The following is a 27,234-nucleotide window of genomic DNA, read 5'->3' on the forward strand; positions in this document are numbered from 1 at the left end:
ACACGAACATGACACATGAACATGACACACAAACATGCACGAACGTGACGCACAAACATGACACACAAACATGCACGAACGTGACGCACAAACATGACACACAAATATGCACGAACGTGACGCACAAACATGCACGAGCGTGACGCATGGACATAATGAACAAACATGACACACAAACATGCACGAACGTGACGCATGTTCTCATTTCTGGAAACCAGAGACAGTTTCAGTGTTTGCTGTGTTGTGTTGTCAGAAACATGCGCAGTGCTCAGGGGTCTGTGTGGAGACGCCTTTGTCCAACATTCAGTAGTTACTGACTGCAGTGAGCGTCCTGCTGTTTGTCTTCAGTCTCTGTCTCTCTCTGTCCATGCAGATTGGGTATGCAGCACGACGGCGAGGCGAATGACTGCGGTGACGACGTGCCTTTGGGCAGCATCATGTCTCCGCAGGTTCAGGCCACCTTCCACCGTTACCACTGGTCGAGGTGCAGCTGGAGGGAGCTGCACAAGTACCTGCAGTGAGTGCTGTGAACAATACTACAACTTGTACTGAGTGTTGCTGAGGTCCAAAGCAGAAATACTAAAGTCTTAACCTGATGCACTGAGCTCGGTTTGTGTGTCTGCAGCACGTACGACTGTCTCCGTGACGACCCGTTCAACCACAACTGGCCGGCTCAGCCTCAGCTGCCGGGCTTCCAGTACTCCATGGACCAACAGTGCCGCTTCGACTTTGGGCCAGGATACAGTCTCTGTACCGTCGTACGTCCATCTGTCTGTACTAAATATTTGCATTAACTTTATAAAATTGTGTGAAAACATTTCAGAGAAAAGAGAGAAACAATATAAAACTCACATAAACACCAGGACAGGAAAAATCTGATACTTAATCTTTCCAATAACTTTCATTTAGAAGGTTTTTAACTTCTTTTTGATTGAACAGTGTGACAGTCCAACACTAAAACCTTCTTCCTGTTGTTGTGCAGGTCTCTTTAAATCAGCTGTGAGCCGTGGCTGTGGGCGTTTGGGGTGTTTGGGTCGTGAGGAACGGACTTGTTCTGATACAGTGCTCGATCCCGCTGGGATCTGCACTCTTTCACGTTTTACACATGTTGTGGGACATGTTCTACCTCAGTCCCATCTGAGAACCAGCCCACGTTTCAGCAGGTTTCATAACCGATTGTTTTTAGTTTTTACCATGAGCATCAGCGTGGTGGAAGGCGGGGTTTGTACTGGAGCTGATGCTGGGTCCCAGTGTTCTGCTGGCCGAGGCTGCTGCCATCAGCAGTTACTGTGGGTTTGCAGCAGTGTTTAGCTGGGTGGTACTTACAGATGAAAGCCAGGACCCAAAGTTTCCAGCTGAACATTAGACTGCAGGAGATGATTGATGTCTGGTGTTGCACTGACACGATGTCAGGAGGAAGCTCCTTATCAGAAAGTTGTTTCTTCAGCAGAAACGTTGTCAGTGTAAGTGCAGAGAAAACGGTTTAACAGTAGTTAATGAAAGAGTTTGCTCTTCACGAGCCAAAAGAAAAAACTGAGGCCGGCTTTGATGAAGTGATTTAAACATTTGTGTTCTGTGAGGAAAACAAACTGGAGCAGCCAGAGGAAACAGGGGCTGGAGGCTGGCCTGGTGGAAAATCTGTTTTAAATCCTGAGAGGAAATGTGATCCAGCAGGAAAACAACCAGAGCTGAACTGAAGGGAGCTGCTGAGGTTCACTGCAGCGTCCTGGTGGAAACTCCCGAGTCTTCAGCTCAGCTGATCCATCTGACGGCTTCTTTTAAACACTCTCCAGAGCGGTTTCCACGGTAACGTCACCTCCTAGCTAACATTCTCAGCAGATGTTGCTGCTGGCCTCAGCTCACATCTGGACATCTCATAGAAAACTTTACAGTCCTGCTTCATTGAAGGCTTTCCCCCGAGCTGATGCTTACCTGCTGGTTGTTTCTTCACGCCGCCACGTTCGCCACGTTTCCTGTTCTGAGAAATCTCAGCAGGGTGCCAACACGAGGTTTTATCTTTCCCTCGTCATCACGCGCTGTCTGAGAATGTGTCAGTTTCCTCTCTTTTTCACGGTAATAACCTCCACACATGAGATATCTGGTTCTGTCGTGCTTGTGGGGCTTTGGGTGCAGGCAGGTAAACAGGAAGTAAAACCCCAAACAAACCGCCATTGTCTGACCACAAGTTTACTTTATTCACTTTTATCTTTTTTTAAACCCGTCTGCTTTCATAAACAGTGTCTGCTGATGAGAACAGGAAGTCTGGGCCCAGGCGCTTCCTGTGGAAGCTCTGAGATACTGGCGCTCATCCTCAGAGTAGCTGATAGCCAATGGATTCCCAGATGGTCATGTGACCTGATGTTCAGGAAATAAGATTGAATGTGTTCTGATGTGGAACAGACAGAAGTGTTTCTGAAGGCTGAAGCAGTGATGACGTTCACGCTTCCTCTGACATCAGCAGCCAATGACCTTCTTATCATGTGTCTGCAGTACACGAACACTGACCCCTGCAAACAGCTGTGGTGCAGCGACTACAACAACCCGTTCTTCTGTAAGACCAAGAAAGGCCCGCCCCTCGACGGGACCAAGTGTGGACCGGGGAAGGTGAGGACAGATTTAGGCTGAGTCTTACTGCTTCTATAGGACATGAAAAGGTAAGTAGCAGCCAGGTGTTGCTGTTCAAACACACCTGATCATACAAGTTTGGGCAGTTTGCAGGTGTCTGTTAGCACAATGCTAAAGAGGAAAAACATCCCCAGTGATCTCAGAGAAGCAACTGCTGCCTCCCATCAGCCGGGGAACCTGAATAAGATCATTTCAAGTCCTTCATTCTGCAGTGAGAAACATTATTCACAGGTGTTCTCAGGAGTGCACGTCCCAGTAAGTCAGACCAAGCAAAAAACCAAACGGCTCCATCAAAGACGGGCCTCAGTTAGAGGTCAAAGTTCATGACAGAGCAGGTAGAGACAGACTCAACAAGTATGGCTGGTTTGGTTAAAGCTGCAGGAGAAAGCCTACAGTTTCCTGTACTTCCTGTCTTTACGCTAATGCTAACTTCCTGTTGCAGCACTGTTTCAGAGGTTACTGCATGAAGCTGACCCCTAACCTTCTGAGACAAGATGGCGGCTGGGGGTCGTGGAGTCCATATGGCAGCTGCTCCCGGACATGTGGGGGCGGGGTCAGGTTTCGGACCCGACATTGTGACAACCCAATGTGAGTGAGCTGTCAGTTATGTGATGTCACACGTCAGGTGCACCAATCAGTGAGACTAACCCGTCGCTGTTCTCAGTCCAGCCAACGGGGGGCGCACCTGCTTCGGAAACACCTACGAGTTCCAGCTGTGCAGCCAAGAGAACTGCCCCCCGCTGACAGACTTCAGGTGAGTGCTGTTACCTGCCCGGCCCCTCCCCCTTCCTCACAGTGGTCAGGTGAGCATCTGTGATGCTCTGATTGTGTTTCAGGGAGGATCAGTGCAAAGTCTGGAACCCTGTTTTTGAACACGAGGGACGGAAACACCACTGGCTGCCGTACCAACACCCTGACCGTGAGCACACGCACACACACACACACACACACACACACACACACACACACACACACACACACACACACACAGATAAAGACACACACGCAGCTCTTCTGGCTCCTGTCCACATAGATTAGCAGGACGGTTCCTCTCTGCTGTGGAACTCTGAGGACAAATATGTCCACTACAGTGAGGACGTTTCTGTTTCAGAGGACGTTGGTGGACAGATTTGTGCTCTGTGAGGATGCTTCAGGACAAACCTTTAAAGGCCTGTTTGGAGATTCAGACGAGGTTTCCAGCTTCAGATTTATAGTCTTGGAAATACGTTATGTAACTGAGGGTCCTCACAGAGACATAGAAACGTGTGTGTGTGTGTGTGTGCGCGCGCACATGTAAAAGTCATCAGTGAGGAATCTGCTGCTGGAGGAAAACTCTCCTCCTTTAACTCTTTAGTGTCAAGCAGACGTTAGCAGATGTTAGCAGACGTTAGCAGATGTTAGCAGACATTAGCAGATGTTAGCAGATGTTAGCAGATGTTAGCAGACATTAGCAGATGTTAGCAGATGTTAGCAGACGTTAGCAGATGTTAGCAGATGTTAGCAGACGTTAGCAGACGTTAGCAGATGTTAGCAGACGTTAGCAGATGTTAGCAGACGTCAGCAGACGTTAGCAGATGTTAGCAGATGTTTCCAGAATGATGTGAAGCTCCTGCACTGACTCGTTTGTGTGTCACAGCTGACGAGCGCTGCCGTCTGTATTGTCAGTCGAAGGAGACGGCGGCCGCGGTGTCAATGAAAAGAATGGTGCATGATGGGACGCCGTGTTCCTATGACGACGCCTACAGTGTCTGCGTCCGAGGAGAGTGTGAGGTCTTTATTGTGTCTCAGTTTCTGTGTGTGACCTCTGACTGAAGAACTGTGTCACGTTTCACTGTTTCAGTGAACTATTATTTAATGTGGTCCTGACTTATTTCTCCTCTCCTCCTCTCCTCGTCTCCTCTCCTCGTCTCCTCTCCTCATCTCCTCTCCTCATCTCCTCTCCTCATCTCCTCTTCTCCTCTCCTCATCTCCTCTCCTCCTCTTCTCCTCTCCTCATCTCCTCATCTCCTCATCTCCTCATCTCCTCTCCTCCTCTCCTCTTCTCCTCGTCTCCTGCAGCATGTTGGCTGTGATGGTCAGATTGCTTCAGACAAGCAGGAGGACCGATGTGGAGTGTGTGGAGGAGATAACTCCAGCTGTAAGATCGTCAAAGGAAACTTCACCCGCAGCACCAAGAAACAAGGTGAAGCGAGCCGAGACTGAGTTCTGGTTTTAAGCCTCCACTTTAAATTCACTCAAACCTGCAGCTCAGCCTTCTGTTAGTACAGTGATGTCACAGCAGCCACGTTATTGGTCACATGATGTCATTTAAAATGCTCCAAAGGGCTCCAACAGCCCAGAGGCTGGTCCAGAGGTCCGGTTCAGGTCAATCTTACAGACAACTAGCAGCTGCAGCCACCTGTGTCACCATCCACCTGTCAGTCAAAGAGGCCACGCCCACAATAATGCAGACTTTAAGCCTTAAAACAATTTAAACAGCTATTAACAGGTTTAAATTATCCGTGTAGAACAGAGCAGTCCGTGTATCCGGCTGTAAACATGTTTATTTTAACATGGGAGTCTATGAGGACTGACTCACTGCTGCCTCTGCTGGACACCAGAGGAACTGCAGGTTTTTGGTAAGTTGAAAGTTTATCTGGACCAGGCTGGTGGTTCAGATGTTTGTTCACACCCTCCTGATGTTTCCTGCTGCATGAATCCTGATCCTTTATTGGACGGTTCATTATTGGATGATTGTTGTTTCCAGGTTACCTGAAGATCCTGGAGATCCCCAAAGGAGCTCGACACCTGCTGATCCAGGAGTTCAAGGGGACTCCTCACATCCTGGGTAAGAATGAAGAACACGCATTAGGATTTCCTATTTTTCTTTGGTCTTCTTGAAACACCCTGTCTTTCTGTTTTCTGCTACAGCCATGAAGAACCAGGACACAGGTCATCTCTTCCTCAATGACGAACACGAGCTCCCAGAATCCAGAGTGGTGATTGAAAAGGGCGTGGCCTGGGAGTACAGGAACACTGAAGAGGAGGAGGAGGAGTCTATCCAAACCACCGGGCCGCTGAAGTATGGAGTCGTGCTCATGGTAAGTCCATCGGTGTGTGAAGCCCAGAGTGTCCACGCTGTGTCTAACACAAACCAGCGCTACCAACGCCCCGCTGTCTCCTGTCCGTCAGGTCCGTTCTCACGGCGACTCAAAGGTGACGGTGTCCTATAAGTACATCATCCAGGATCGCCTGCGGTCCTCGCTGGAGTCCAACTTGGTGCAGGAGGACGCCATCTTCTACGAGTGGGCCCTGAAGAAGTGGTCGCACTGCTCCAAACCCTGTGGAGGAGGTACCCGAGAATCTCCAAACTTTAGAACTTCAGCTCCTCCATACTCCATCATCCATCTTCTACACCTTCTCTGAGTCAGCCCAGCTCTTCTGTTCTGCTTTATTATGTCATCTTAATTTGGGAATACTTGGACATTTTTGCTGAAAGAGGCATAAATAATGATTTTAGCCCTTGAGCTCAGTTCTTTCCTGCTCACTGAGGCGTATTCCTCTGTAAACATGTTCCTACATATCTATAAGCAGAATCTGTGAGCAAAGAACAAGATTTATTTTACTAACAGCCAAGAAGTCTGGATATTATCCGCTTTACAGACTTCCTGACTACAAAAAAATGGTACTCCATGTGATTTCCCAGCATTCCCCTTCAACAGTTAAAGGTCTGAGTTCAAGTCTGTCATCAGAGGTGAAATGTGTGTGTCTCCCATTGTTTTAACTACATGGGCTTCTCAACTGGACCAACTGCTGATGTAGGCCCAGGTATTCCTGCCAGTATGAGCCAAGCCTAAGACATTTCACTGTCATTAATCGGCTCTCTTGTCTCTGAGGTACACAGCTCAGCTAACAGCTAAAAGCTAACAGCTAATGGCTAACGGCTAACAGCTGTGGCGTACTTCAGTTAACTGTGATGTGTCCTTGTTTTCAGGAAAACAGTACACCAGGTTTGGGTGCAGGAGGAAGGCTGATGGGAAAATGATTCAGAGGATGTTCTGCTCCAACATCAGCAAACCAAGAGCCATCAGCCGCAGCTGTAACCCCGAGGCCTGCAGCCCGGCACGGTAACACGCTACAGGTCACGTGACACACCCACAGTCACCCAATCGTTGTTTCTTCTTTTGATGCGTGTCTTCCCCTCAGCTGGGTGACCGGAGACTGGGAGGACTGCAGCTCCTCCTGTGGTCAGACTGGGTGGCAGCGTCGCTGGGTGAGCTGCCTGCAGAACTCCACCAGGGGGCAGCAGCGGCGCTCAGTGCACAGCAGGCTCTGCGGCGATGACCGACCAGAGACTAAACAACCCTGTAACCGCTTCCCCTGCCCCGCTGTGTGGAGAGCCGGACCCTGGACTCCGGTATGAACTTTATCAGGAGTTGCACATGTCCTCAGATCAATACCTGATCAGTCTGATCGATTCCTCTGTTTGCGCAGTGTTCGGTCTCATGTGGGAACGGGACTCAGGAGCGTCAGGTCGCGTGCTCCAATCCCGAGGGTTCAGCTGGAAACTGCAGCGAGCCTCGGCCAATCACGACACGCACCTGCCTGGCTCCGCCCTGCGGTGGTAGGCACTGACCAGTCATGTACTGTACATTTGTTGCAATGAGGAAAAAGATGGATGCTGTAGTGCTGCTGACTGTCTCCCCCTGCAGGTGACCAGAAGAATGCCATCATTCAGTGGCTGTCCAGGTCCAACCCCAGCTTCCCGGCTCCAAAGATCTCTTCAAGTAAAGCCCTCCGACTCCTGCTCTGTCTGCTGTCTGTCTTTACGTCCTCGTCTTCTTCTCTTGCTTCCTGAACGTTGTGGTCTGAGTCTGAGGCTTTCTGTCCTGTCGTTTGCTGAGAATCAATCCCCACTGAATCCCCACAGGGCTGGGTTCTCAGCCCCCTACTGTACGCCCTGTACACATATGTACACCAACCCATCAGAGATGGGCCCATCTCTGATGGAGATGAGACAGCGTACAGGGTGGAGGTAGAGAACTTGTCCCGCTGGTGCTAAGAAAGTAATCTGAAGCTCAACGTCCTTCAAACCAAAGAGCTCATCATGGACTTCAGGAGGCACAGACAGCTCCACTCTCATTATAAATGGAGAACAGGTTGAATCTGTCTCCACCTTCAGGTTTCTGTACACCCACATCTCCACCACCCTCACCTGGACCCACGACACCATCGCCCTGGTAAAGAAGGCCCAGCAGCAGCTGCACCTCCTCCGTGTCCTGAGGAAGAAGAACCTGGACCAGGAGCTGCTGCTGACCTTCTCCCCTCCTCAGTGCTCTCCTCCTGCCTGCTGTTTGTACTCTGGGGGCACGACTGAGAACAGCAAGGCTGCACAGAGGGTCATTAACACCACGCAAAACATCACTGCCAATCCTGGAGGCCATCGCCAGCTCCACCTGTCTCAGGTAAACCAGGACCATCACAGGTGACCCCGCCCACCACCTGTTTGATCTGCTGCCCTCTGGTCGGTGCCTCAGGTCAGTCAGGTCCCACACCTCCACACTCAAACAGCTTCTTCCCCTGGACCAGTCGGACTGCTAACAAACACTACCTGCCCACACCCACCAATGTGAGCCATGGTCTGAGTAACCCTCATCACTCAGGACACTCACAGATTCAGTTCAGTCCAAGTCCTTTCTTTGCACCACTTCAAAGCTCTTTCGCACTTTCAGTTCCCTTCTCTTATTTTTGTATACATTTCTCCTGTTTGCTGTTTTACTATTTATAGTCTATTACAGTTTCTGCTTCGTGTCTTTCTGCTGTGTCTTAACACATCTCTGAGGATCACACTAACCCATCAAACCACTGAAGTAAAACTTCTAGCTGAGGTCTTACGTGTCAGGATTCAGACCCTCCTACTGTTCTGTCTGTAGGGCAGCCGTGCCGCGGCGACCGCTCGGCGTTCTGTCGAATGGAGGTGTTGAGTCGGTACTGCTCTATCGCCGGATACCGCCAGATGTGCTGCAAGTCCTGTAGTGAGGATAACTTCAGCAATGCCACAAAATCCAGAATCTCCAGCAACTTCAGTGGCACCATCACACCGACGGAGAACAGCAGGTCAGACATGGCGGGTAACAACATGAATATTAGAAAGATATAACTGAGCCCCAGTCTCAAACACAGAGGAACGTCTTGTTACTCAAATGACAAACCTTTAATGTTTTAAAACCTGCAGTCAGACAAATGTGCGATACATCGACAAAGCTGAAAATAAAAGGAGTGAGCTGACTGTGAAACTGCTGATTAGTTTTACACTGAAGTGTCCTTTTAAAGCAGGAAGCAGGGGCGGGTTCAGGGCGGGGCCAGAGACCTGAACTCTGTTTTTGTCTTTTTAGTTCTTGGAGGTTGACCACAGAGATCATGACATCAGCGCTCGCCTCCACCTGGTCCGACAGCAGCCGTGCCATCAGTGATGTCTTTGGTGACATCATCACCACCACCCCGACGCCCAGCTTCACTGTAACTCCACCCCCAACCAGACAGAGCCCCAGTGACTTTGTCTACGTGGATTATGATGAGTACAGCGAGTACTCTTCCTACGAGGATTCCTCCGGTCTGAATGAGCTTCCGGGTACTCCAACCTCTACCACTACTGCTGACAGTAATACTATCACTACACAAACTGCTCCAACACGTGTGTTCAAGAAGAATTCTCCCACAATGCCCCCTGCTGCAGTTACCATGGAGACTGTTGACACTGAAGGCCAAACGCCGGCGCTGGTTTGGACTTCTGCCATCCCAGAGTTCTCCACCACATCATCGCCCGATCCTGGTGACAACACCACATCCTCAGGAGGGCGGAGCCTCCAAAGTCAAGTCAACCGGACCGAAGCTGAGCCGGCGCCACCTTCATCGTCCTTCTTCTCGCTATCAAAGAAAGAGAACAACTCGGTGGACGAGGTCCAGTACCGGATCGTCGGACTTGACAGCGACGTTAGCCGAGGACAGCAGAACTACTTTGTGCCGCGGATGCCTCAGGTCCACGAGCGAACGCATAACAAACGCATCCAGCAGCTCCTGAACGAGAAACGACGGCAGGACCTTCTGCGGCAGCAAAGCCGCATCAGAGCGAGCCGGACTGACAGGAAGCACTGAGCGTAGATTTCCCCTGGCCATTTGCTCGTCCCGACACGTGCGGCGTCGCACTTCCTGCTAACGCTAACGGACTCTAAACGAGAAACAGACTGAAACAACCTCCACCTGTGCTCGGAGCTGTCTTTGTCCACGAGAGGCGCGAGCGTGGACTCTGTCCTCAGAAGGCCCCGGGTCTGTTTCACCATCATGATGTTTGTACCAATAATCCTGTTTCTGAATAAAGTCTCATCCAGCTGCTGCTGTGCCTCTGAATCATGAACATCTGGATCACGTTCACGCTCTCTGGTGTCAGGAACATTTTGTGCTTTTGTCTTCTCTGAAACTCGACAGATGATTTCTGTTTGTGAAGTCAAAATAAAATCCAGCCCTGTTTTTACCATGAAAATAAAAGCAGTGAATCCTTTAACAGAAACCGAGAGCACAGGAACAAACTGATCAGTGTTATTGATTTTGATAAACAGCGCCTCATGCTGTTCCCTCTGAGCTGAAACCTGATGTTTCCTTGGTGTTGATCTCAGCGTCTGTTTTGTTGTATTTTGGTTTCATGAGGCTGCAGATGCTTGCAGTGAAGGTGTGGCCTGTTCTCAGGTCAGTCCATGCTGCTGGAGTGCTGTTTGTGGATGGAAGCAGATGTTGCTCCTGGACCTGCAGGTATGGTTCAGCATTGACGGGGCCTTCACAGAGGTGCACCATAGATGACTTTGTGTGCAGGAGTCTAACCGTTCTGTTCAGTGTTTGAGATGCTGTCTGCGGATGATTTTAAATGATTCAAAGTTGATGGATTCTGTGTTTACACTGTTGGTTGTAGCCTCCTGCCAAGTCGGTGTTGGTTAAAGCTAATCGTCCTGTGGGACGCGTGCAGCTTCATGCTGGATACGATCAGGATCAGATCTCTGTTTGTGTCTCGTGTCTTCAGGCTGTCGCAGAGATTTTTCTTCTGCCCCTAAACTCTCCTCCAGCTGCAGTCTGTGGGACATCAAACTGGATCCAGATCAGATGAATTGCTTCGTGTTTGGGAGCGCTCAGTGGAAAAAGCTGACTGCTTTGAAAACACGTCACACATGGTTCCACTTTCAGTGTTTGTCCCTCCGTCTCCTCCAGAAAACGATCAAACCCGCTCGCGGGTCAAACCGAAACTAAACTGGGAGTAAATCTGTTCTCAGAGCAGCGTGAGTCATTTCATCTGCAGGACGATGAAGAACGTCAGCCTGGGAACAGATGGTCAGATGTAAACAGCCCACAAACCCAAATATAACAAAAGAAACACAGAAACAGAAAAAATGAATTATCAGATCAGAAAAGAAAAAATAAGTTAGACGTTCACATCCCTCCTCTTTCTACCAGAATGTGAAAATCACTCTGGAATCAGTCACGTTCATAACCAGAGCAGTCACGTGTCCACTGTTCACCAGTTTATCCCCAACATGAATCTGTGGTTCCCAGACTGCTGAGACTGGGCAGCTCTGCAGAGAGAAGACCTCCACCAGAGCATCCCCAACCACAGACAGGAACTCCACCCTGTCCTGATCCGACCCTCTGTCAGACACAGTCATCTCAGTGTGGAGGAGCAGACTCTCCTCTTCATCTCTGGGAGACAGCTGATATCACAGTGATGTCACGGCTGACGTCACGGCTGATGTCACAGTGATGTCACGGCTGACGTCACGGCTGATGTCACAGTGATGTCACTGCTGACATCACTTGTAGTGTTGCCAGCCTATTACCTACCCAGTAATAGATACTGTCGTGTGCCAGAAGCACGGCCGGCTGGGCGAAGTGTAAATATGCACTGTATGCTCATATATTTATAAAACACAGTAAAATGCCGACCATTGGTCACTGTCTACTATATTTTGCAGACGAAGAGTCGCAGGACTCTCTCCAGACCACAGCAGGAGCTTCACACTGACTCACAAAACAAGTCAGAATGGAGATCAAGTTAGTTTTACTTCGATTGGTGTTAACACACTCCACAGGTCATGAACAAGATGTCTGTAATTTTCACTGTAAGTGGGCTAAAGCACTTAAAGTAGTCTAACATAAATGTAAATGCTGTAATTTGATTCTTTTAATAAACCGTGTAACTTGGATAGATGTGATGCTGGCGTGACCACAGTGCACACGTGCGATGTTGCTCACAGTGGTCCGAGCTCAGGGAGTTTGTGCTCACACACATGAAACATTAGAGGGAACACTGCTCACCGCCTGTCTGATTCCTGCTGATCCTATCATCACAGTTTCCCCTGCTCCTCTGATATTAACATGAAGACGTGACTAACTGATCTCTTTGTAACTGATAACTGATCGATGATCAGAGTCCTTCACAGGGGGTCTGGGGAACGCTGGAGCCACCGGTCTTACTGGAAATCACTGACACTACCTGGGAGAGTTTCCCTGTGAGGGGAGCTGGCAGCGCCCCCTGCTGGTCAGAGCAACATCACACACCTGCTGACTGATGTGTGGATATCAGTCATCAGTCTTTATTCTGCAGTGAAACAGCAGCTCAGGTTCTCTTAAAGTAAAATATATCTGTGCTTAAAGGTGTTTTTCACCATTATGGATCATTAAAATAGTAAAATCCTGTGAAACATAATTGAGTTATTTGACATATGATTTGAGATACTTTGTGAATTTATTTAAGAGCTAACTGTTTGTAATAAATATAGTACGACCAGAGAAACCACTCAAAATAGTGTCTGCCTGTCAGGATAAACTCAGGGTTAATTATGGTTCCTATCAGCATAAACTCAGGGTCGATCATTGTGCCTGTCAGGATAAACTCAGGGTCGATCATTGAGCCTGTCAGGATAAACTCAGGGTCGATCATTGTGCCTGTCAGGATAAACTCAGAGTCGATCATTGAGCCTGTCAGGATAAACTCCGGGTTGAATGTTGCTCCTGTCAGGATAAACTCAGGGTCGATCATTGAGCCTGTCAGGATAAACTCAGGGTTGAATGTTGCTCCTGTCAGGATAAACTCAGGGTCGATCATTGTGCCTGTCAGGATAAACTCAGGGTCAATCATTGTGCCTGTCAGGATAAACTCAGGGTCGATCATTGAGCCTGTCAGGATAAACTCAGGGTTGAATGTTGCTCCTGTCAGGATAAACTCAGGGTCAATCATTGTGCCTGTCAGGATAAACTCAGGGTTGAATGTTGCTCCTGTCAGGATAAACTCAGGGTCAATCATTGTGCCTGTCAGGATAAACTCAGGGTTGAATGTTGCTCCTGTCAGGATAAACTCAGGGTCGATCATTGAGCCTGTCAGGATAAACTCAGGGTCAATCATTGTGCCTGTCAGGATAAACTCAGGGTCGATCATTGTGCCTGTCAGGATAAACTCAGGGTCAATCATTGTGCCTGTCAGGATAAACTCAGGGTCAATTATTGTGCCTGTCAGGATAAACTCAGGGTTGAATGTTGCTCCTGTCAGGATAAACTCAGGGTCAATCATTGTGCCTGTCAGGATAAACTCAGGGTTGAATGTTGCTCCTGTCAGGATAAACTCAGGGTCGATCATTGAGCCTGTCAGGATAAACTCAGGGTCAATCATTGTGCCTGTCAGGATAAACTCAGGGTCGATCATTGTGCCTGTCAGGATAAACTCAGGGTCGATCATTGTGCCTGTCAGGATAAACTCGGGGCAGCAGTGACAATCCTCCGTCCTTGACAAGAAGCTAAGATGGCGGCCGCCGTGGTGAGGAGTCTGGGCTCCACTTTGGGTAAAAACCTCCGAGAGATCCGCCTGCATCTCTGCCAGACCTCCGCGGCCAGTAAGGGGGCCAGGTGAGCTCAGAGCCGGCCTGCTGAGGCGAGAAGAGCCGGTGATGGTTTTACAGAGCGGTCATTAGTGAAGGACAGCTAACAGCTAGCGGCTAACGGCTAACAGCGCCGCGGACTCGGGTTTACAGTGAGAGGTTTGCAGGTTTGACCCCTGTGAGTGCTGTCAGGATAAATGTGTCTGATCACGTGAAGACTCATAAAGAGAGATGAGAGCAGCAGCTCAGTAAACAACAAAGCTGCTAAAGGAAACACACAGAGGCAGAGGTTTGACTCACATCTGGACAGAAGCTCTGGCTCCTGCAGATGTTCGGCTGTGAGTCTTATGTAGCTCATGTTCCAGATGTTTGTTCATGGTGGAGACCTCTGAGTCTGCGCAGTGACACGCACACCTGAGCCGGCCACTCAGGCTCCATGACCACAGTATGACTCATGGCTGTGACCTGTGTGAACCCACAGGATCACAGACAGATGAAGGTGAAGATTTCGTCATCATCGTCACGCTGTGATTAGCTGAGGAGAGAGCTGACCTGCAGCAGGAGTCAGGTTATGGAGGAGACGAGGAGCTGGAGGTCAGATTAAGGAGCTCCTTCATCTCCTCGCTGCCCATTAGTAGGGACTGACCCTTCAAAATAAGAGCATGCAGACTGTTGGTAATCTGGTCATGTGAGGGAAACACTGACACGTGACAGAGTATTGATTTATGGATCAATCCGTTCATTGATAACAGAATAATGATGAGCAGATGAATAAACAGCGGCCATGTTTTATTTTTCATTTTGTTGTAGTTCACCTGCAGGTTCACGGTCCCTCTGACGGCATGTCCCACAGAGGACGCCGTCTGATGAGCGGACGCCTCGGCGTACGTGTGATTAGTGTCATCTATGCTGGGACATTTATGTTGGTCACTGTTTATGTCTCTGTGACATCACCACTTCCTGTGGGATCAATAAACAATTGTTCAGGTGAAACTCAGACAGGTGAGGCTCCTGCTGTCAGGTCACAGGTCAGCTGACCTTCCCCCCTCCCCCCTGTGTTTCAGAGACTTTGTTGAGCAGAACTACGTGACCCTGAAGAGGTCCAACCCGGAATTCCCCATCCTGATCCGGGAGTGTTCTGGAGTCCAGGCCCGGCTCTGGGCCCGATACGGTGAGCCCCCCTCACGCTCGGCATCATGGGACACTCAGATGCGTCACCTGTGTATTGACCTGTTATTGATCCCTGTCTCTGTTCAGATTTTGGGAAAGAGACGAGCGTCTCCGTGAAGAACATGTCAGCTGATCAGGTGGCCAAAGCTCTGCAGACTCTGGCTCAGTCCAAGCCCTGACCCCCCCCTGTCTGAGCCCGCAGTGGTTCAGTCCAAGCCCTGACCCCCCCCTGTCTGAGCCCGCAGTGGTTCAGTCCATCCACTCACCTGTTTTTGTTTCTGTAAATGTGCTGATGTGAATAAAGTGAACATGTGAACGTCTCTGTTTACTGTGAGGTCACTGTGAGGTCGCTGGGTCCATCAGCAGGGTTTCTGTGGGTTTACTGGGTTTACTGGGAGTTTATTGACACATCCAAAGTTTTTCCTGAGTTAAAGTCAGATTATTTCACAGGCTGTTTATGTTAAAATTAGAAATAAGTTTAATTTGCTCTTAGTGGGTTTAAAACGAGTTTCCTGGGAGCATTTAACTGGATTTCAGATATTTCTACTCTGAGTGTATACATGTACAGGAAGTTAACTGATATTTTAGGAGGATCACGTGGTTTAACTGGTTTTAAGGTGTCTTAATGGGGACACACTCAGTTTCATTGCTTCTTGGCAGGTTTATGTGGTTTTAATGGTGTTTTACTGGATTTAGAGGGTTTGTTTGGGTCTGACTGGTTTAGATGGTTCAGGCTCAGTGAAACAGAAACACTTTGCTGGTTTTCTGGAGTTTGGAGTTTGTTAAAGTAGCTCTGAGTGAAGCTGTGTGAGTCCTGAAGGTGGCGCAGCAGCGAGCACCAGCTGGTCCTGGAGAACCTTCAGCTGTGGCTCTGCTGACCTGCGGGGGGCGCTGTGAGCCAGAGAAACAACACGTGACCGGGCAGGAGAGCTGCGGGTGTTTCAGTGTGTGAGGAACAAAGTTGGTCTGTGAATAAAAACCTCAGTGACGCAGAACAAACGTTTCCTCCATCAAATCAAAGAACTCCTTATTTAAACTACATGGAAATGACCTTTAAACACAGACACAGTAGTCGGCCTGTATTTTATTATAACTTTATTATTATTTTTATTTCCTATTTTCAACTCATTTTAACCGGATTTATACATTTTTGTTCATTGACACCGCTGTCTGTCCCGCGGTGTCTCCTCTCCTCCTGCAGGAGGTGCTGTGTCTCTTCTCTAACTAAAACGGAAGTCACGTCACAGCACCGTAGCTCCCCTCACAGCTAACTCGGAGCTTGGCTGGAGCAAAGAGATCCGCAGCAGCTCAGAGAAACCCGAACACCGAGCCTCAGTTTGTCCCTGTGACCGGATCAGACCGGACCGTGCCGGATTCAGACCGCAGGAGAAGCAGCTGCCCGCAGAGATGCCTGAAAGTAAGCGTTAGCTCCGCATGTTAGCATGCTAACAGTCATTTTACGGGCTGTTAGCCGTTTGTTTACTTAAAAACAGATGCAATAAAAACAGCAATTATTCAATACATTGTTGAAATAAACACGGCTTTTGGAGTATGAGGACTGAGCTGGACTGAACAGTTAAACAGAAAAAGCCTCTCACAGCAGCTATTAGCCAAGCTTCTCCTCTCACTGCGCCACACCAGACTCCACTCACACTTCTGCCGCTTTAAAGCTGCCTTGCTCCGCGGCGGAAACACAAAGCTGTTGAGAGGTTGTTAGTAAAACTGTAGCACAGGGAAGGAGTCCCTCTACACATCGGCCGAGCCGGGTGTTCTGGGAATCCATCCTACCTGACAAACCATCCTACCCGTTGTTTCTACGCATGCGCACAACACGAAATTCAGTGGCTAACCGTCTACCTTTGTGAATATAAACTACAAACACCGGTTTATGTCGAAATCAAAGAGTTTCCATGAAATCTGCAGTTATTTGTTTGAGTGTAAAACATGGAACATATAAAGAGCAGAGCAGCTCCCAGCTGTGTCCTTTTAGATGAGGCGCCCCTGCTGTCTGCCTGTGCTCTAACATCTGTCTGTCTTTCAGCTGAGACGTACTCCAACCCTCTGGCTCCTGAGGGCCACGACGTGGACGACCACCGAGCTGCAGCTCAGTGAGTCTCACACACACACACACTCCTCACTGCTGCTGCTGTGTTACTGTGTATTTCTTTGTTTTAATGTGTGTGTGTGTGTCCGTCTGTCCTCAGGTCCAAACTGACCAACGATGACTTCAGGAAGCTGCTAATGACGCCGCGGGCAACGCCCTCCTCGGCCCCGCCCTCCAAGTCCAGACATCATGAGTGAGTGATTTCACAGAGAGAGCAGACGGGTGTTTACTCGCAGCACAGCTGACACGTCTGTGTTTTTAATTTCCCAGAATGCCGAGGGACTACAACGAGGATGAGGACCCCGCAGCAAGGAGGAGAAAGAAGAAGAGGTGGGTGCTGATTGGACGTTTGTTACATCAGAAAACTGCAGGTCAAAGGTCACCTGGCCTCCACAGAGCTGATAGCTCGCTGAGTGAAAGATGGCAGCTGGGACGCATCACAGGATTGTTAACATTAGCCGGGATTATGACGGGATTGTGGAAACACGGAAATATTCTGGAAGGAAAGGAATGAAATTTTTTTATTATTAATAATAAAAAGCCTGGAGAGACGTTTTCACCTGTGATGTGCACGAGAGCGTTAAATATGTCAACACATACAGCAGTCCACAGCACTCGGGACCTCAGGCGGCGCCGCTCTGACCGTCAAATGCACGTTATTGATTATTGATCAGCTGTGGTTTGGTTGCAGTTACTATGCGAAGCTGCGTCAGCAGGAGATGGAGCGTGAGCGCGAGCTCGCCGAGAAGTACCGAGACCGAGCGAGAGAGCGGCGAGATGGCGTCAACAAGGACTACGAGGAGACCGAGCTCATCAGCACTACGGCAAACTACCGAGCTGTCGGACCGACCGCCGAGGCGTGAGTACCACCCATCGATGACCCCAACATGGCCGCGGCGAGAGGAACGGGTCATTATCATTCTAACTAAACTCTGATCATTCACGTGTGTGTGTTTATGTGTGTGTGTGTGTGTGTGTGTGTGTGTGTGTGTGCACGCGCGCGCGTGTCAGCGATAAGTCGGCAGCAGAGAAGCGGCGTCAGCTGATCCAGGAGTCCAAGTTCTTGGGAGGTGACATGGAGCACACTCACTTGGTGAAAGGTCTGGACTTCGCCCTGCTGCAGAAGGTCAGAGGTCGCGGTCGTCGGATAACCTGTGCGGGTGTGTTACCTGCTCACCTGCTCAGCTGTTTACCTGTGTGTGTGTTACAGGTGAGAGCTGAGATCACCAGCAAAGAGAAGGAAGAAGAAGACATGATGGAGAAGGTCCAGAAAGAAGCCAAGTAAGGAACCACGGAGCAGAGCTGTGATCAGAACCTCACTGCCTCTGTGACCTTTGACCCCTCACCTGTCTGTCTGTGTGACCTTTAACCCCCTAATCTATCTCTATATTACCTTTGACCTCTCATCTGTCCGTCCCTGTGACCTTTGACCCCCTTGCCTGTCTCTGTGTGACATTTGACCCCTCCCCTGTCTGTCAGGAAGGACGTGGAGCCCGAGGAGAAGATGGAGTTTAAGACTCGTCTGGGTGAGTCGTGTTTTCTGGAGAGGAAGTGTGGATATGGGGGAGGAGGAGGGGGAGGAGGGGAGTTTGAGCCGAAGCTGAAACGTTTGAGGGAACCGAGGTGTGAATGTTGTGAGTCTGGAATGTTCAGGAATAAAGAAGGATCGTCTCCAGATCAAACGGAATCTTTTTAGAGCAACGTGAATATTTTGGTAGGAGAATCATGTAAACGTGAATATTGAACCCGGCGTTCCCGGTGTCCCCGTGTTCGCTCAGGCAGGAACATCTACCGCGTGGTGTTCAGGTCCGGCGTGACCGAGAGGAACGAGCTCTTCCTGCCCGGCAGGATGGCGTACGTGGTCGACCTGGACGACGAGTTCACCGACACCGACATCCCCACCACGCTGATCCGCAGCAAGGCGGACTGTCCCAGCATGGAGGTGAGGCCGAGGGCTCGCCGCGTCATCGCCACGCCAAAACATCCGAGTTCTCCAGCTGAATGATTTAAATACCGCAGAGCCCCGAGGTCGTTCCCTCACGTTCTCTCATGTTCTGTCTCTCAGGCTCAGACCACCCTGACCACCAACGACATCGTGATCTCCAAGCTGACTCAGATCCTGTCCTACCTCAGGCAGGGAACCCGGCACAAGAAGATCAAGAAGAAGGACAAAGGTGAGTCTGCACACCTGCCGGATGTTCTCCTGACGCTCTGCAGGTGTGCTCGCTGTGTCCTTACGTGGATGTGATCAGGATGAGTCAGAGGTCATCTGTCGGGCTGCTGCTTACCTCAGCTGCTGTAACCATGGAGACAGAGAGCTGAGCAACAGCAGCAGTGTGATGAGTGTAAGCTCCTCCCCCTCTTAGTCAAGCACTCACCTGTTTGTGTTTCAGGTAAACTGGACGATAAGAGAGCTCCAGAGGCTGATCTCAGGTCAGTTCACCCCACGTCGCCTCATCAGGAGTGTGTGTGTGTGTGTGTGTCTTTATAATGTGTGTGTGTGTTTCAGTATCTTTGAGGACATCGGGGACTACATCCCGTCCACCAAACCCACCAAAGAGAAAGAGCGTCACCGGGACAGAGACCGCGAGCGGGAGCGTGACCGTGACGACGACGCCAAGAGCCGCAGACACACCTACTTCGAGAAACCGCGAGGAGACGAGCACCAGGTGATGTCGGGGGGCGGGGTTTGTTTGTGCTTGGTTTACCTGTGTGGTTCTAACTGTGTGTGTCTCTGCAGGTGATGGAGGTGGACACAGGTAAGCTCCTCACTGTGACTCACACGATCGTTCTGACCAATGACAGCTGATCGATAACTGATGGATGCTGCGTCTGTGGCAGGTCCAGGATCAGTCAGAGACCAGATCAAGATGATCAATGAGAAGTTTGCAGGAGCAGCGGGCAGCCAATGGCAGAGCCAGGAGCCATATCCTTGTTTATGATTGGACTGTTGTTTGAGTGGGTGGGGCTTACTGTACCACACCAGCTTCAGTCTGAACTGGTTTACCTGTGCACAGGTAGAGTCTGTGCTCATGTCGTGTTACAGGTGATGTTCTCGCTCACCTGTTTGGGGCTCAGGTGTTCTGGTGATGTCACAGCTGCTGGGATGGAGCAGGAGTAGTAACACCTGAGCAGGAGTAGTAAAAACACCTGAGCAGGAGTAGTAACACCTGAGCAGGAGTAGTAAAAACACCTGAGCAGGAGTAGTAACAACACCTGAGCAGGAGTAGTAACAACACCTGAGCAGGAGTAGTAACAACACCTGAGCAGGAGTAGTAACAACACCTGAGCAGGAGTAGTAACACCTGAGCAGGAGTAGTAACAACACCTGAGCAGGAGTAGTAACACCACCTGAGCAGGAGTAGTAACACCTGAGCAGGAGTAGTAGTAACACCTGAGCAGGAGGAGTAACAACACCTGAGCAGGAGGAGTAACAACACCTGAGCAGGAGGAGTAACAACACCTGAGCAGGAGGAGTAACAACACCTCAGCATACCAAACAACTGTAGTACTACACACAGCCAAATACACAGTATAGTTACATGTATGTTCATGTGTGGTGCAGTGATACAGGGTACCAACACCAGTACTGTGTGTGTGTGGTGTTACTGCAGTACTGTGTGTGTGTGTGTGTGTGTGTGTGTGTGTGTGGTGTTACTGCAGTACTTGTCCTTAGCTGGTGTGTACTGGTTCTCAGAGGAGAGACTCCAGTAAGGAGCAGCTGGGAGATTTCTTTGGAGGATCAAACTCATACGCAGAGTGTTACCCTGCTACGTAAGACACACGCACACACAGACCCACACACACACACGGTGCGTTAACCTTCATACCTGCTCTGTGAGGTGTGTGTGACTGTACATCTGTGTGTGTAGGATGGACGACCTGGCCGTGGACAGTGATGAAGAGGTGGACTACAGTAAGATGGACCAGGTAACTCTGACTCCCAGCATGCACTGCAGCTCATCCTCACACAGCAACATGATGCTTATCTGTGTGTGTGTGTGTGTGTGTGTGTGTGTGTGTGTGTGTGTGTGTGTGTGTTCCAGGGCAATAAGAAGGGTCCTCTGGGCCGCTGGGACTTCGACACTCAGGAGGAGTACTCAGATTACATGAACAACAAGGAGGCGCTGCCCAAGTGCGTGTTACTGTGTCCCTCAGCTCTGACTGACAGGCAGCTGATCCTGTGTGTGTGTCTGTGTGTGTTTGTATTCACTCTGTGTGTGTGTGTCTGCAGGGCTGCTTTCCAGTACGGCATCAAGATGTCTGAAGGCAGGAAGACACGACGTTTCAAAGAGACCAATGAGAAGGCAGAGCTCGACCGCCAGTGGAAGAAGATCAGCGCGGTGAGAGACACACACACACACACACACACAGGAAGAGTGAACGCAGACACACAAATACACACAGACACACACGCTGTAAACCAATCAAACACGGCGCTGAAGCAGCTGTTTTTGTTTCAGATCATCGAGAAGAGGAAGAAGATGGAGGCTGACGGGTAACTACTTCCCGTTTGTTCTCAGCTCCTCGTTTATCACTTTGTCAGCCAATCAGAAGGCAGCAGTGACCTTATGTATGACATCATAAATGATGGAAGACTTTTATTTTTTCAGGGTCGACGTGAAGAGACCAAAGTACTGAAGACACCCTGCAGACACAGCAGCTGTATCGATCGTGTATCGATCGGCTTCACGTTAGTTTAGAAACATGTAAATGTACAGAGATGCTGTGAGGTCAGAGGTCACTGACCCTGATAAGCGTGTATTGTTATTGATTAGCTGTTCTTATTGATCAGTTTGTTTTGTGAGAATAAAAACATCCAAACATCTGCTGTGATCGCGGTTTCTCTATAAAGACGGCCAATCAGGAGGACGGTGTGCTGATCAGCTGTATCCATGGAGCTGCAGTAGGCGGGGCCAGGAACAGACTGATTACTATCATGTTTAACATGTGTGACGTCGTGACCTCACAGCCTGAGTTTGTATCACTGATGCCTGTGAACAGGAAGTTTATGATATTTGAGATCTGGCCTAAAGTAAATAATAATAAAATAGACGCCCACCATGAGTGACAAAGATGGCCGCTCAAAGTAAACTTCACTCTGCTCTCATTGGCTACCAGCCTCATCAGTCACAACCTGTTAACCAATCAGCTCTTATGGATGAACAATATTTACAGTTTTACTCAGAAATGAGTGAAGAAGCTCAGCGGCGTCGCCCCCTGGTGGCCGTCACACAGAAAGCTTACAGTCCTGTCTGTTACTCTTCACCGTAGTTTTAGCTTCACCTGTTTTTAGCCAATCAGAGGATAGAAATCACATCTGTCCTCTGAGCTCACAGCTGGCAGACTAAATGTGCTAACGCTAGACGTGCTAATCTAATTTTCCATTTAAAGTAAGTAAACTGGAATGATGACATCACAAACACTGATTGGCTGTGATAGATGTTGGACAGCGAGCGCTCGCTCAAGTCTGGACGAGCAGCAGACGTTTACGCCCACATCTGTGTCAGAGGTCACATCACAGATCCACAGGAACTGTTTAGCGAGGTCGTCAGACCTGCTCTGAGCTGTGCGGGTGTGATAACAGCTTGTTTCTTTGTTGATCTCATTAAGCGTCCTCCATCTTTACAGGACTCGTTGAGCTCGTTATGCGCAGTAGCTCGTTAAGAGATCAAACTCTTTGTTTGTTGTTGTTTGTTTGGCTCTCGGACGAGTTCGTCCCCAGATTAGCATCAGAGAGGCTAACGAGAGCAGCTAATTACCCTGAGAGTGTGATGGACGGTTGGACTGATGAATATGGATGTGCGTGCTTCTCGAGGTGCTAATGAGGCCTCGCAGCTCCGCCCACCCGCAGCTCTGACAGGAAATGGTTGTGTGAACATCAAAGAGGAACTTTCTGTTTAATTCAACTTTTTTATGACCTGATTTATTCTGAGAACTTCAGACTTTATTTCAAGTTTATTTCAAACTTTGATTCAGCTTTAATTTAACGATCAATCAGCTGCTCATTAAGCCCTCGCCCTCTGAGCTGCCTCTGATCGGCCAATCAGGACGAGCGTGTTGTTTTAACTGCTCAGACCTGCTTCAGGAGGTTTACTGTAAACAGACGAGCTGAACTGTGGAGCCTCATCACAGCTCCACACTCAAAGGAGCCACTCAGTAAGTAAGTAAGTAAGTAAAACTTTATTTATATAGCACCTTTCAAGATAAAAATCAAAAAGTGTTTCACAGAAGCTAAAACCTAAAAATCAAAATCAACCAAAAGCAAGTTTAAAAAAATCAGGAAACACGTTTGCAGCTCAGGCTCTGAGTCACAGTGATTCACACAGTGCAGGACCTCTATATGCAGGTGTGTGTGTGTGTGTGTGTGTGTGTGTGTGTCAGTGAGCTGACCCACTGTCCTCATTTTATTTCACTTTGTCGCTATGGGAACAAGGTGTGTGTGTTAGCGAGTGGAAATGGGTCAAATCACAGCAGGTTAATGTCATGACACAATTCATGCCACCATCACACACACACACACACACACACACATACAAAAAACCTGAATTTTACACTGTTTATTTATTTAAAATTATCTATTTAAAGTAAGTTGAATGTGACCGTGGTTACTGTCCCCCAGCCAAATTCAGGGCCTGCACCCACCTTCGTGGTCTAAGTGGGCCGGGTCCTCCGAAAGCCGGGTAGGCCGGAAGTGAGTGACTGTGACGGTCTAGCCTTCAGATCTGCGTCACCGCTGTCTCGGTGGAGTGAAACTCAGCCGTCTGCTCCTCGCTGTCTAACAGGACACTGCCGTAAACTCTCGACCGTCTCACACTTCTGTTTAATCAGTTTTCTGTTTGACGTTTATTCAGCTGTGTGAAAACTAGAACTTTAATCTCAGCCAAACCGATTTACTCCGGAACAAATGAAACAAAAAGCCAAACAATAACATGTTTAAGTGATTTAAGTGACGTATATATCATGTTTAACCTGAGCAGCGAAAGACCGCGGCGGTTTGAAAACGATGTGCCGGGAGTTCGCTGCTCTCACCGGCTCAGATATTTGAAGTTTACATTCTCGCCTGAAAATATGTTAAAAGTTTATTTTGTGACCCAGAAAGAGAAATAAGAGTAATATTAAAACTAAGTCGCTGCCGCCATTGTTGGAAACTGGAATTGGCTGGGCTGCGCTATGAATTCTGGGATATGGTTTTACATTTTTGTTGTCTGGGTGGAAAATCAGGAGAAATTCGGGTGAATGGTGGCTCCGGGAGATTTTCAGGAGGGGCACTGAAATTCTGGATTCTCCCAGAAAGATCGGGAGGGTTGGCTTGTATGTTTACATCATGCTCTCTCGGGTCTCTGATCCTGAAGCTCAGCTGGGCAGAAACCAGACTCATGAGCGCCAGCACTCTCACAGACGACTGTCCTCAGAGTGATGATGAAGATATATCTCTGTATCTCTGGTTCTCTTCCACAGCACGTCTTTAGCTGTGTCCGAATTCAGGGGAAGGATCCTCCGAAGGACGTATTTGGAGGCAATGATGTCACAGCGAAGTGACGGAGGCTGTCCGAATTCAAAGAGTCCTTCGAATGTGGCAACAAATGCGTCCTACTTTTCCCCAAATTTGAAGGATGGGTCCGATGTATCCTTCGTGTCCTACCATATCCCAGGATTCATTGCGGGCCATACAGGAGATTTTTTTTCTGAGAACGATGGTGGTCGAGGCGGGAGAGGAAACACTTTCAAATGTAAGTATATGAAAATCTGGTTGTACAAAAGTTGTTATAGCGGTCGTGTTGTTAAGCTTTGGGCATCTGCATATGTAGCCGGTCTGGCCTTAAACTCTGACTGCTGTTAGTTCTCTGCATTGTGTTGTGCGAATGACCCGAGGAGTCAACTCTCACTTTGCCAGCTGGGCGGATTTATTCTCCCATAACTGTTCAAAATAAAAATAAAACAACGACTTCACTTTACTGGACTCTGCGTGAACACCTCTCCTCAGCCGGGCCTCTAGGCGACTGAGGAATATAGCACGCAGCTACAGGAAGTGACTTTGGTCAAAGGTCACACAAACAAAATAAAAGCTCCCAAAATATAAATAGAGAAAATAAACATGTATAAATAAACACATATACATAACACTGCAGGATGGATCTTTGGTGAAATATAAATTCTTTTTTAATGCACCTGTTACACATAGACATGTTTTTTTTTTTTAATTTAATAAGCCTAAACCAGCTTGTATGGCGGGTCCCGCGGTTTTTCATGTATTGCCGCTTACATACAGCTAATTTAGATTTTTAAAAATTAATCTTTATGGTGATATGTTGTGGGGAACAAAGACCAAACGGCTTAATTTATTAAAACGAGGAGAAAACAATCACCTCTTCACTGGGGTGAAGAATTGGGCCGCTACGGCGTGGAGGTGCAAGAATAAATCAATGTACACATCATATTCATATGAGTGCGGTCCTATTAACCCTCATGCTGTACAGCAGCGGTCCCCAACCTTTTTAATGTCAGACACGGAGCCTTTAAGGTATGGCGGATAAATACAACCACATAAAATGATCCGACCAAGACAAAAACTGGTATTCTGTAAATATAATAATAAACGTGAATGTGCTGTGTAATTGTGTAACTTTATTAGCAGCGTCCTCCTGAAAATGCGCCAACATTGAGAGTAACATCCTCCTCTCTGCCGCTTAATGCTCTCTGGTCGCTATGGTAATGTGTAAATATTTCTTTCAAAATAAGACACGAAACTACAACAAGGGAAAGACCCAGGGAAACACAGTTAATGATAAAACCCCTGAAAACCATAAATTTCACAGCGGAGCCTCAACTCTCGTGGCCCGGTACCAAACGACTCACGGACCGCTGCTGTACAGAACCTGTGATGTCCACACGGTGTTCCTCTGGTGTTCTGCTGTGAAAACTTTGGGATTTAGGGATTAACATAGTTGCCATGGTTTCCTTTCTTCTCTTATTTGTTGTGTGTGTGATCAGGACAATTCTGGAGAAGATGGGCCTGCAGGGGAAAGTCACCACCTGCAGGCCAGAAGACATGAGATAACTTTAAAGAATACAAAGTACGTATGTGTGTTATCAAGAAGATAATTCTTAGGAACACAAGTTAATAAATGTGCAATTACTAAGAGTTGTTGTGGTGTTTTTATTTGCCTGCTGTCATTTTTATTTCCTCTGCCTTTAGGATTGCAAGTATCCAGGCTCAGGAGAGGGGGTCAGTGGGAAGCCCACTGCTGCTACTTGGCCCTGGTTTGCCCTCATGGATGAGGTGATAGGACAGAGGCCTTCCATTAAGCCTCTTGTCCAAATGTCCTCTCTCCCTGAGGACACTCCAGGGCCAAGCACAGCAGTGGGTGACCAAAACGACAGCGATGACGAAGCGGCTCAGCCACCTACGACAGGGAGAAAGAGGAAAAGAGATGATGAGCTGCTAGACCTCATCAGAGAGGACATGAGGCAGCAAAGAGAGGCTGAGGAGAGGAGAGCAGGGAGAGGATGGACAGACTGTTTTCACTTCTAGAAAGATTAGTTCCCAAATGAGTTTTGTATTGAGAAATTTATTTATTTGAATATATTTGTTACATTGTTACATGTGTTGCATTAGTTTAAAGGTTTTATGTTATTAATAAATTGATTCGAACAAACAGTGATTGTCACTGAACTCAATTTGATTTACAGGCATTTGTAACATGTATGAACATAACGCTAACTTTGAACAATTTTACTTGGATATTAATTTGATAGCAATAAAGTAAATAACAATAACAATTAAACAAGAATATTTCAAATACACAGTAAAGATGGAAAAACAATATTTTCAGTTGTTCACACAGGATTAACCTGAGTGAGCTGTTCCTGGACCGTTTCTTTAACAACTGTAATAGATTACAGGAAGTCTCTGGCAGTGTTGCTGAATCTGCCGGAGCAAGATCAGACGTGGATGGGGTGCAACTGAGACCTGCGGTTTGTCTTTTCTGGTTGGTGAGTGGAGAGTCACACAGGGTGGTCTGCAAAGAGCTTTAGGATGCTTCCTCCCACTGTCCACTGCATCGTCCATCCACGGGGTTCACAGGGCTGGCTCACTCGTGGCTGCCGCACCCCTAAGATGTTTTCAGAAATATGCAAGCAGGAGATGGTGGATGCTATATTATTAGTATAATACTTGTAACTCTGTAGCAGACAACAGTTTGATAAAGTGCTATGTAAAACAAACAAAAGATTAGATTCTATATGTTTCAAAGATATTTAGTTTATATATTTTATAAGATACAGTACATGTGTGAGAATGACCGATGTTGTGCCAAAAAATGATCATCTGCCAAAACTGATTTCCGGTTTTTGCCCTAAACCGATTGCTCGTATTTAACCTGCTATGAATAACTTGTTGGTCTATAATACGTGAAACATATGTCAAATGTTTCCCTCATC

General features: G+C 48.3%; 3 protein-coding genes and 1 long non-coding RNA gene across 7 annotated transcripts in view; all 4 read left to right on the forward strand.

Annotated features, from left to right (window-relative positions):
- Positions 1-11,311, forward strand: part of LOC134635881 (A disintegrin and metalloproteinase with thrombospondin motifs 2-like) — a 31,019-nt gene extending 19,708 nt beyond the window's left edge. For both annotated transcript variants that reach the window (XM_063485519.1, XM_063485520.1), the window contains 17 exons: positions 374-517; positions 626-758; positions 2,491-2,604; positions 3,068-3,213; positions 3,290-3,379; positions 3,462-3,544; positions 4,262-4,395; positions 4,684-4,807; positions 5,372-5,452; positions 5,536-5,705; positions 5,797-5,956; positions 6,599-6,731; positions 6,811-7,021; positions 7,099-7,228; positions 7,317-7,391; positions 8,538-8,721; positions 9,000-11,311. In XM_063485519.1, the coding sequence (XP_063341589.1) occupies positions 374-517; positions 626-758; positions 2,491-2,604; positions 3,068-3,213; positions 3,290-3,379; positions 3,462-3,544; positions 4,262-4,395; positions 4,684-4,807; positions 5,372-5,452; positions 5,536-5,705; positions 5,797-5,956; positions 6,599-6,731; positions 6,811-7,021; positions 7,099-7,228; positions 7,317-7,391; positions 8,538-8,721; positions 9,000-9,759 (2,872 nt within the window). In that variant the 3' untranslated portion in view covers positions 9,760-11,311. The remainder of the gene's footprint in view (positions 1-373; positions 518-625; positions 759-2,490; positions 2,605-3,067; positions 3,214-3,289; positions 3,380-3,461; positions 3,545-4,261; positions 4,396-4,683; positions 4,808-5,371; positions 5,453-5,535; positions 5,706-5,796; positions 5,957-6,598; positions 6,732-6,810; positions 7,022-7,098; positions 7,229-7,316; positions 7,392-8,537; positions 8,722-8,999) is intronic.
- Positions 11,312-13,400: 2,089 nt separating this feature from the next.
- ndufa2 (NADH:ubiquinone oxidoreductase subunit A2) lies at positions 13,401-15,007 on the forward strand. The gene is made up of 3 exons (XM_063486185.1): positions 13,401-13,545; positions 14,582-14,688; positions 14,775-15,007. Exons 1-3 carry the CDS (start codon positions 13,442-13,444, stop codon positions 14,864-14,866), a joined length of 303 nt encoding a protein of 100 aa, XP_063342255.1. The 5' UTR covers positions 13,401-13,441; the 3' UTR covers positions 14,867-15,007.
- Positions 15,008-15,813: 806 nt separating this feature from the next.
- Positions 15,814-21,619, forward strand: ik (IK cytokine). The gene is made up of 20 exons (XM_063486183.1): positions 15,814-16,104; positions 16,729-16,795; positions 16,892-16,984; positions 17,062-17,121; positions 17,483-17,650; positions 17,803-17,917; positions 18,002-18,072; positions 18,271-18,317; positions 18,570-18,733; positions 18,857-18,965; positions 19,185-19,224; positions 19,301-19,460; positions 19,532-19,550; positions 19,633-19,716; positions 20,478-20,565; positions 20,664-20,721; positions 20,838-20,926; positions 21,026-21,134; positions 21,255-21,289; positions 21,405-21,619. The coding sequence occupies exons 1-20, from the start codon at positions 16,095-16,097 to the stop codon at positions 21,430-21,432; spliced, it is 1,614 nt and encodes a 537-aa protein (XP_063342253.1). The 5' UTR covers positions 15,814-16,094; the 3' UTR covers positions 21,433-21,619.
- Positions 21,620-22,329: 710 nt separating this feature from the next.
- Positions 22,330-26,436, forward strand: LOC135933643 (uncharacterized). 3 transcript variants are annotated; one of them, XR_010573862.1, is made up of 4 exons: positions 22,330-22,962; positions 24,253-24,524; positions 25,786-25,868; positions 25,991-26,436. It is a non-coding gene; the product is annotated as an uncharacterized LOC135933643 (long non-coding RNA). The 3 variants fall into 3 exon arrangements; XR_010573864.1 differs by having other exon boundaries at positions 22,330-22,958; XR_010573863.1 differs by having other exon boundaries at positions 22,330-22,954.
- Positions 26,437-27,234: the final 798 nt, after the last annotated feature.

Source organism: Pelmatolapia mariae, linkage group LG10_11 (assembly GCF_036321145.2).
Source record: "Pelmatolapia mariae isolate MD_Pm_ZW linkage group LG10_11, Pm_UMD_F_2, whole genome shotgun sequence".
Classification (NCBI taxonomy): domain Eukaryota; kingdom Metazoa; phylum Chordata; class Actinopteri; order Cichliformes; family Cichlidae; genus Pelmatolapia; species Pelmatolapia mariae.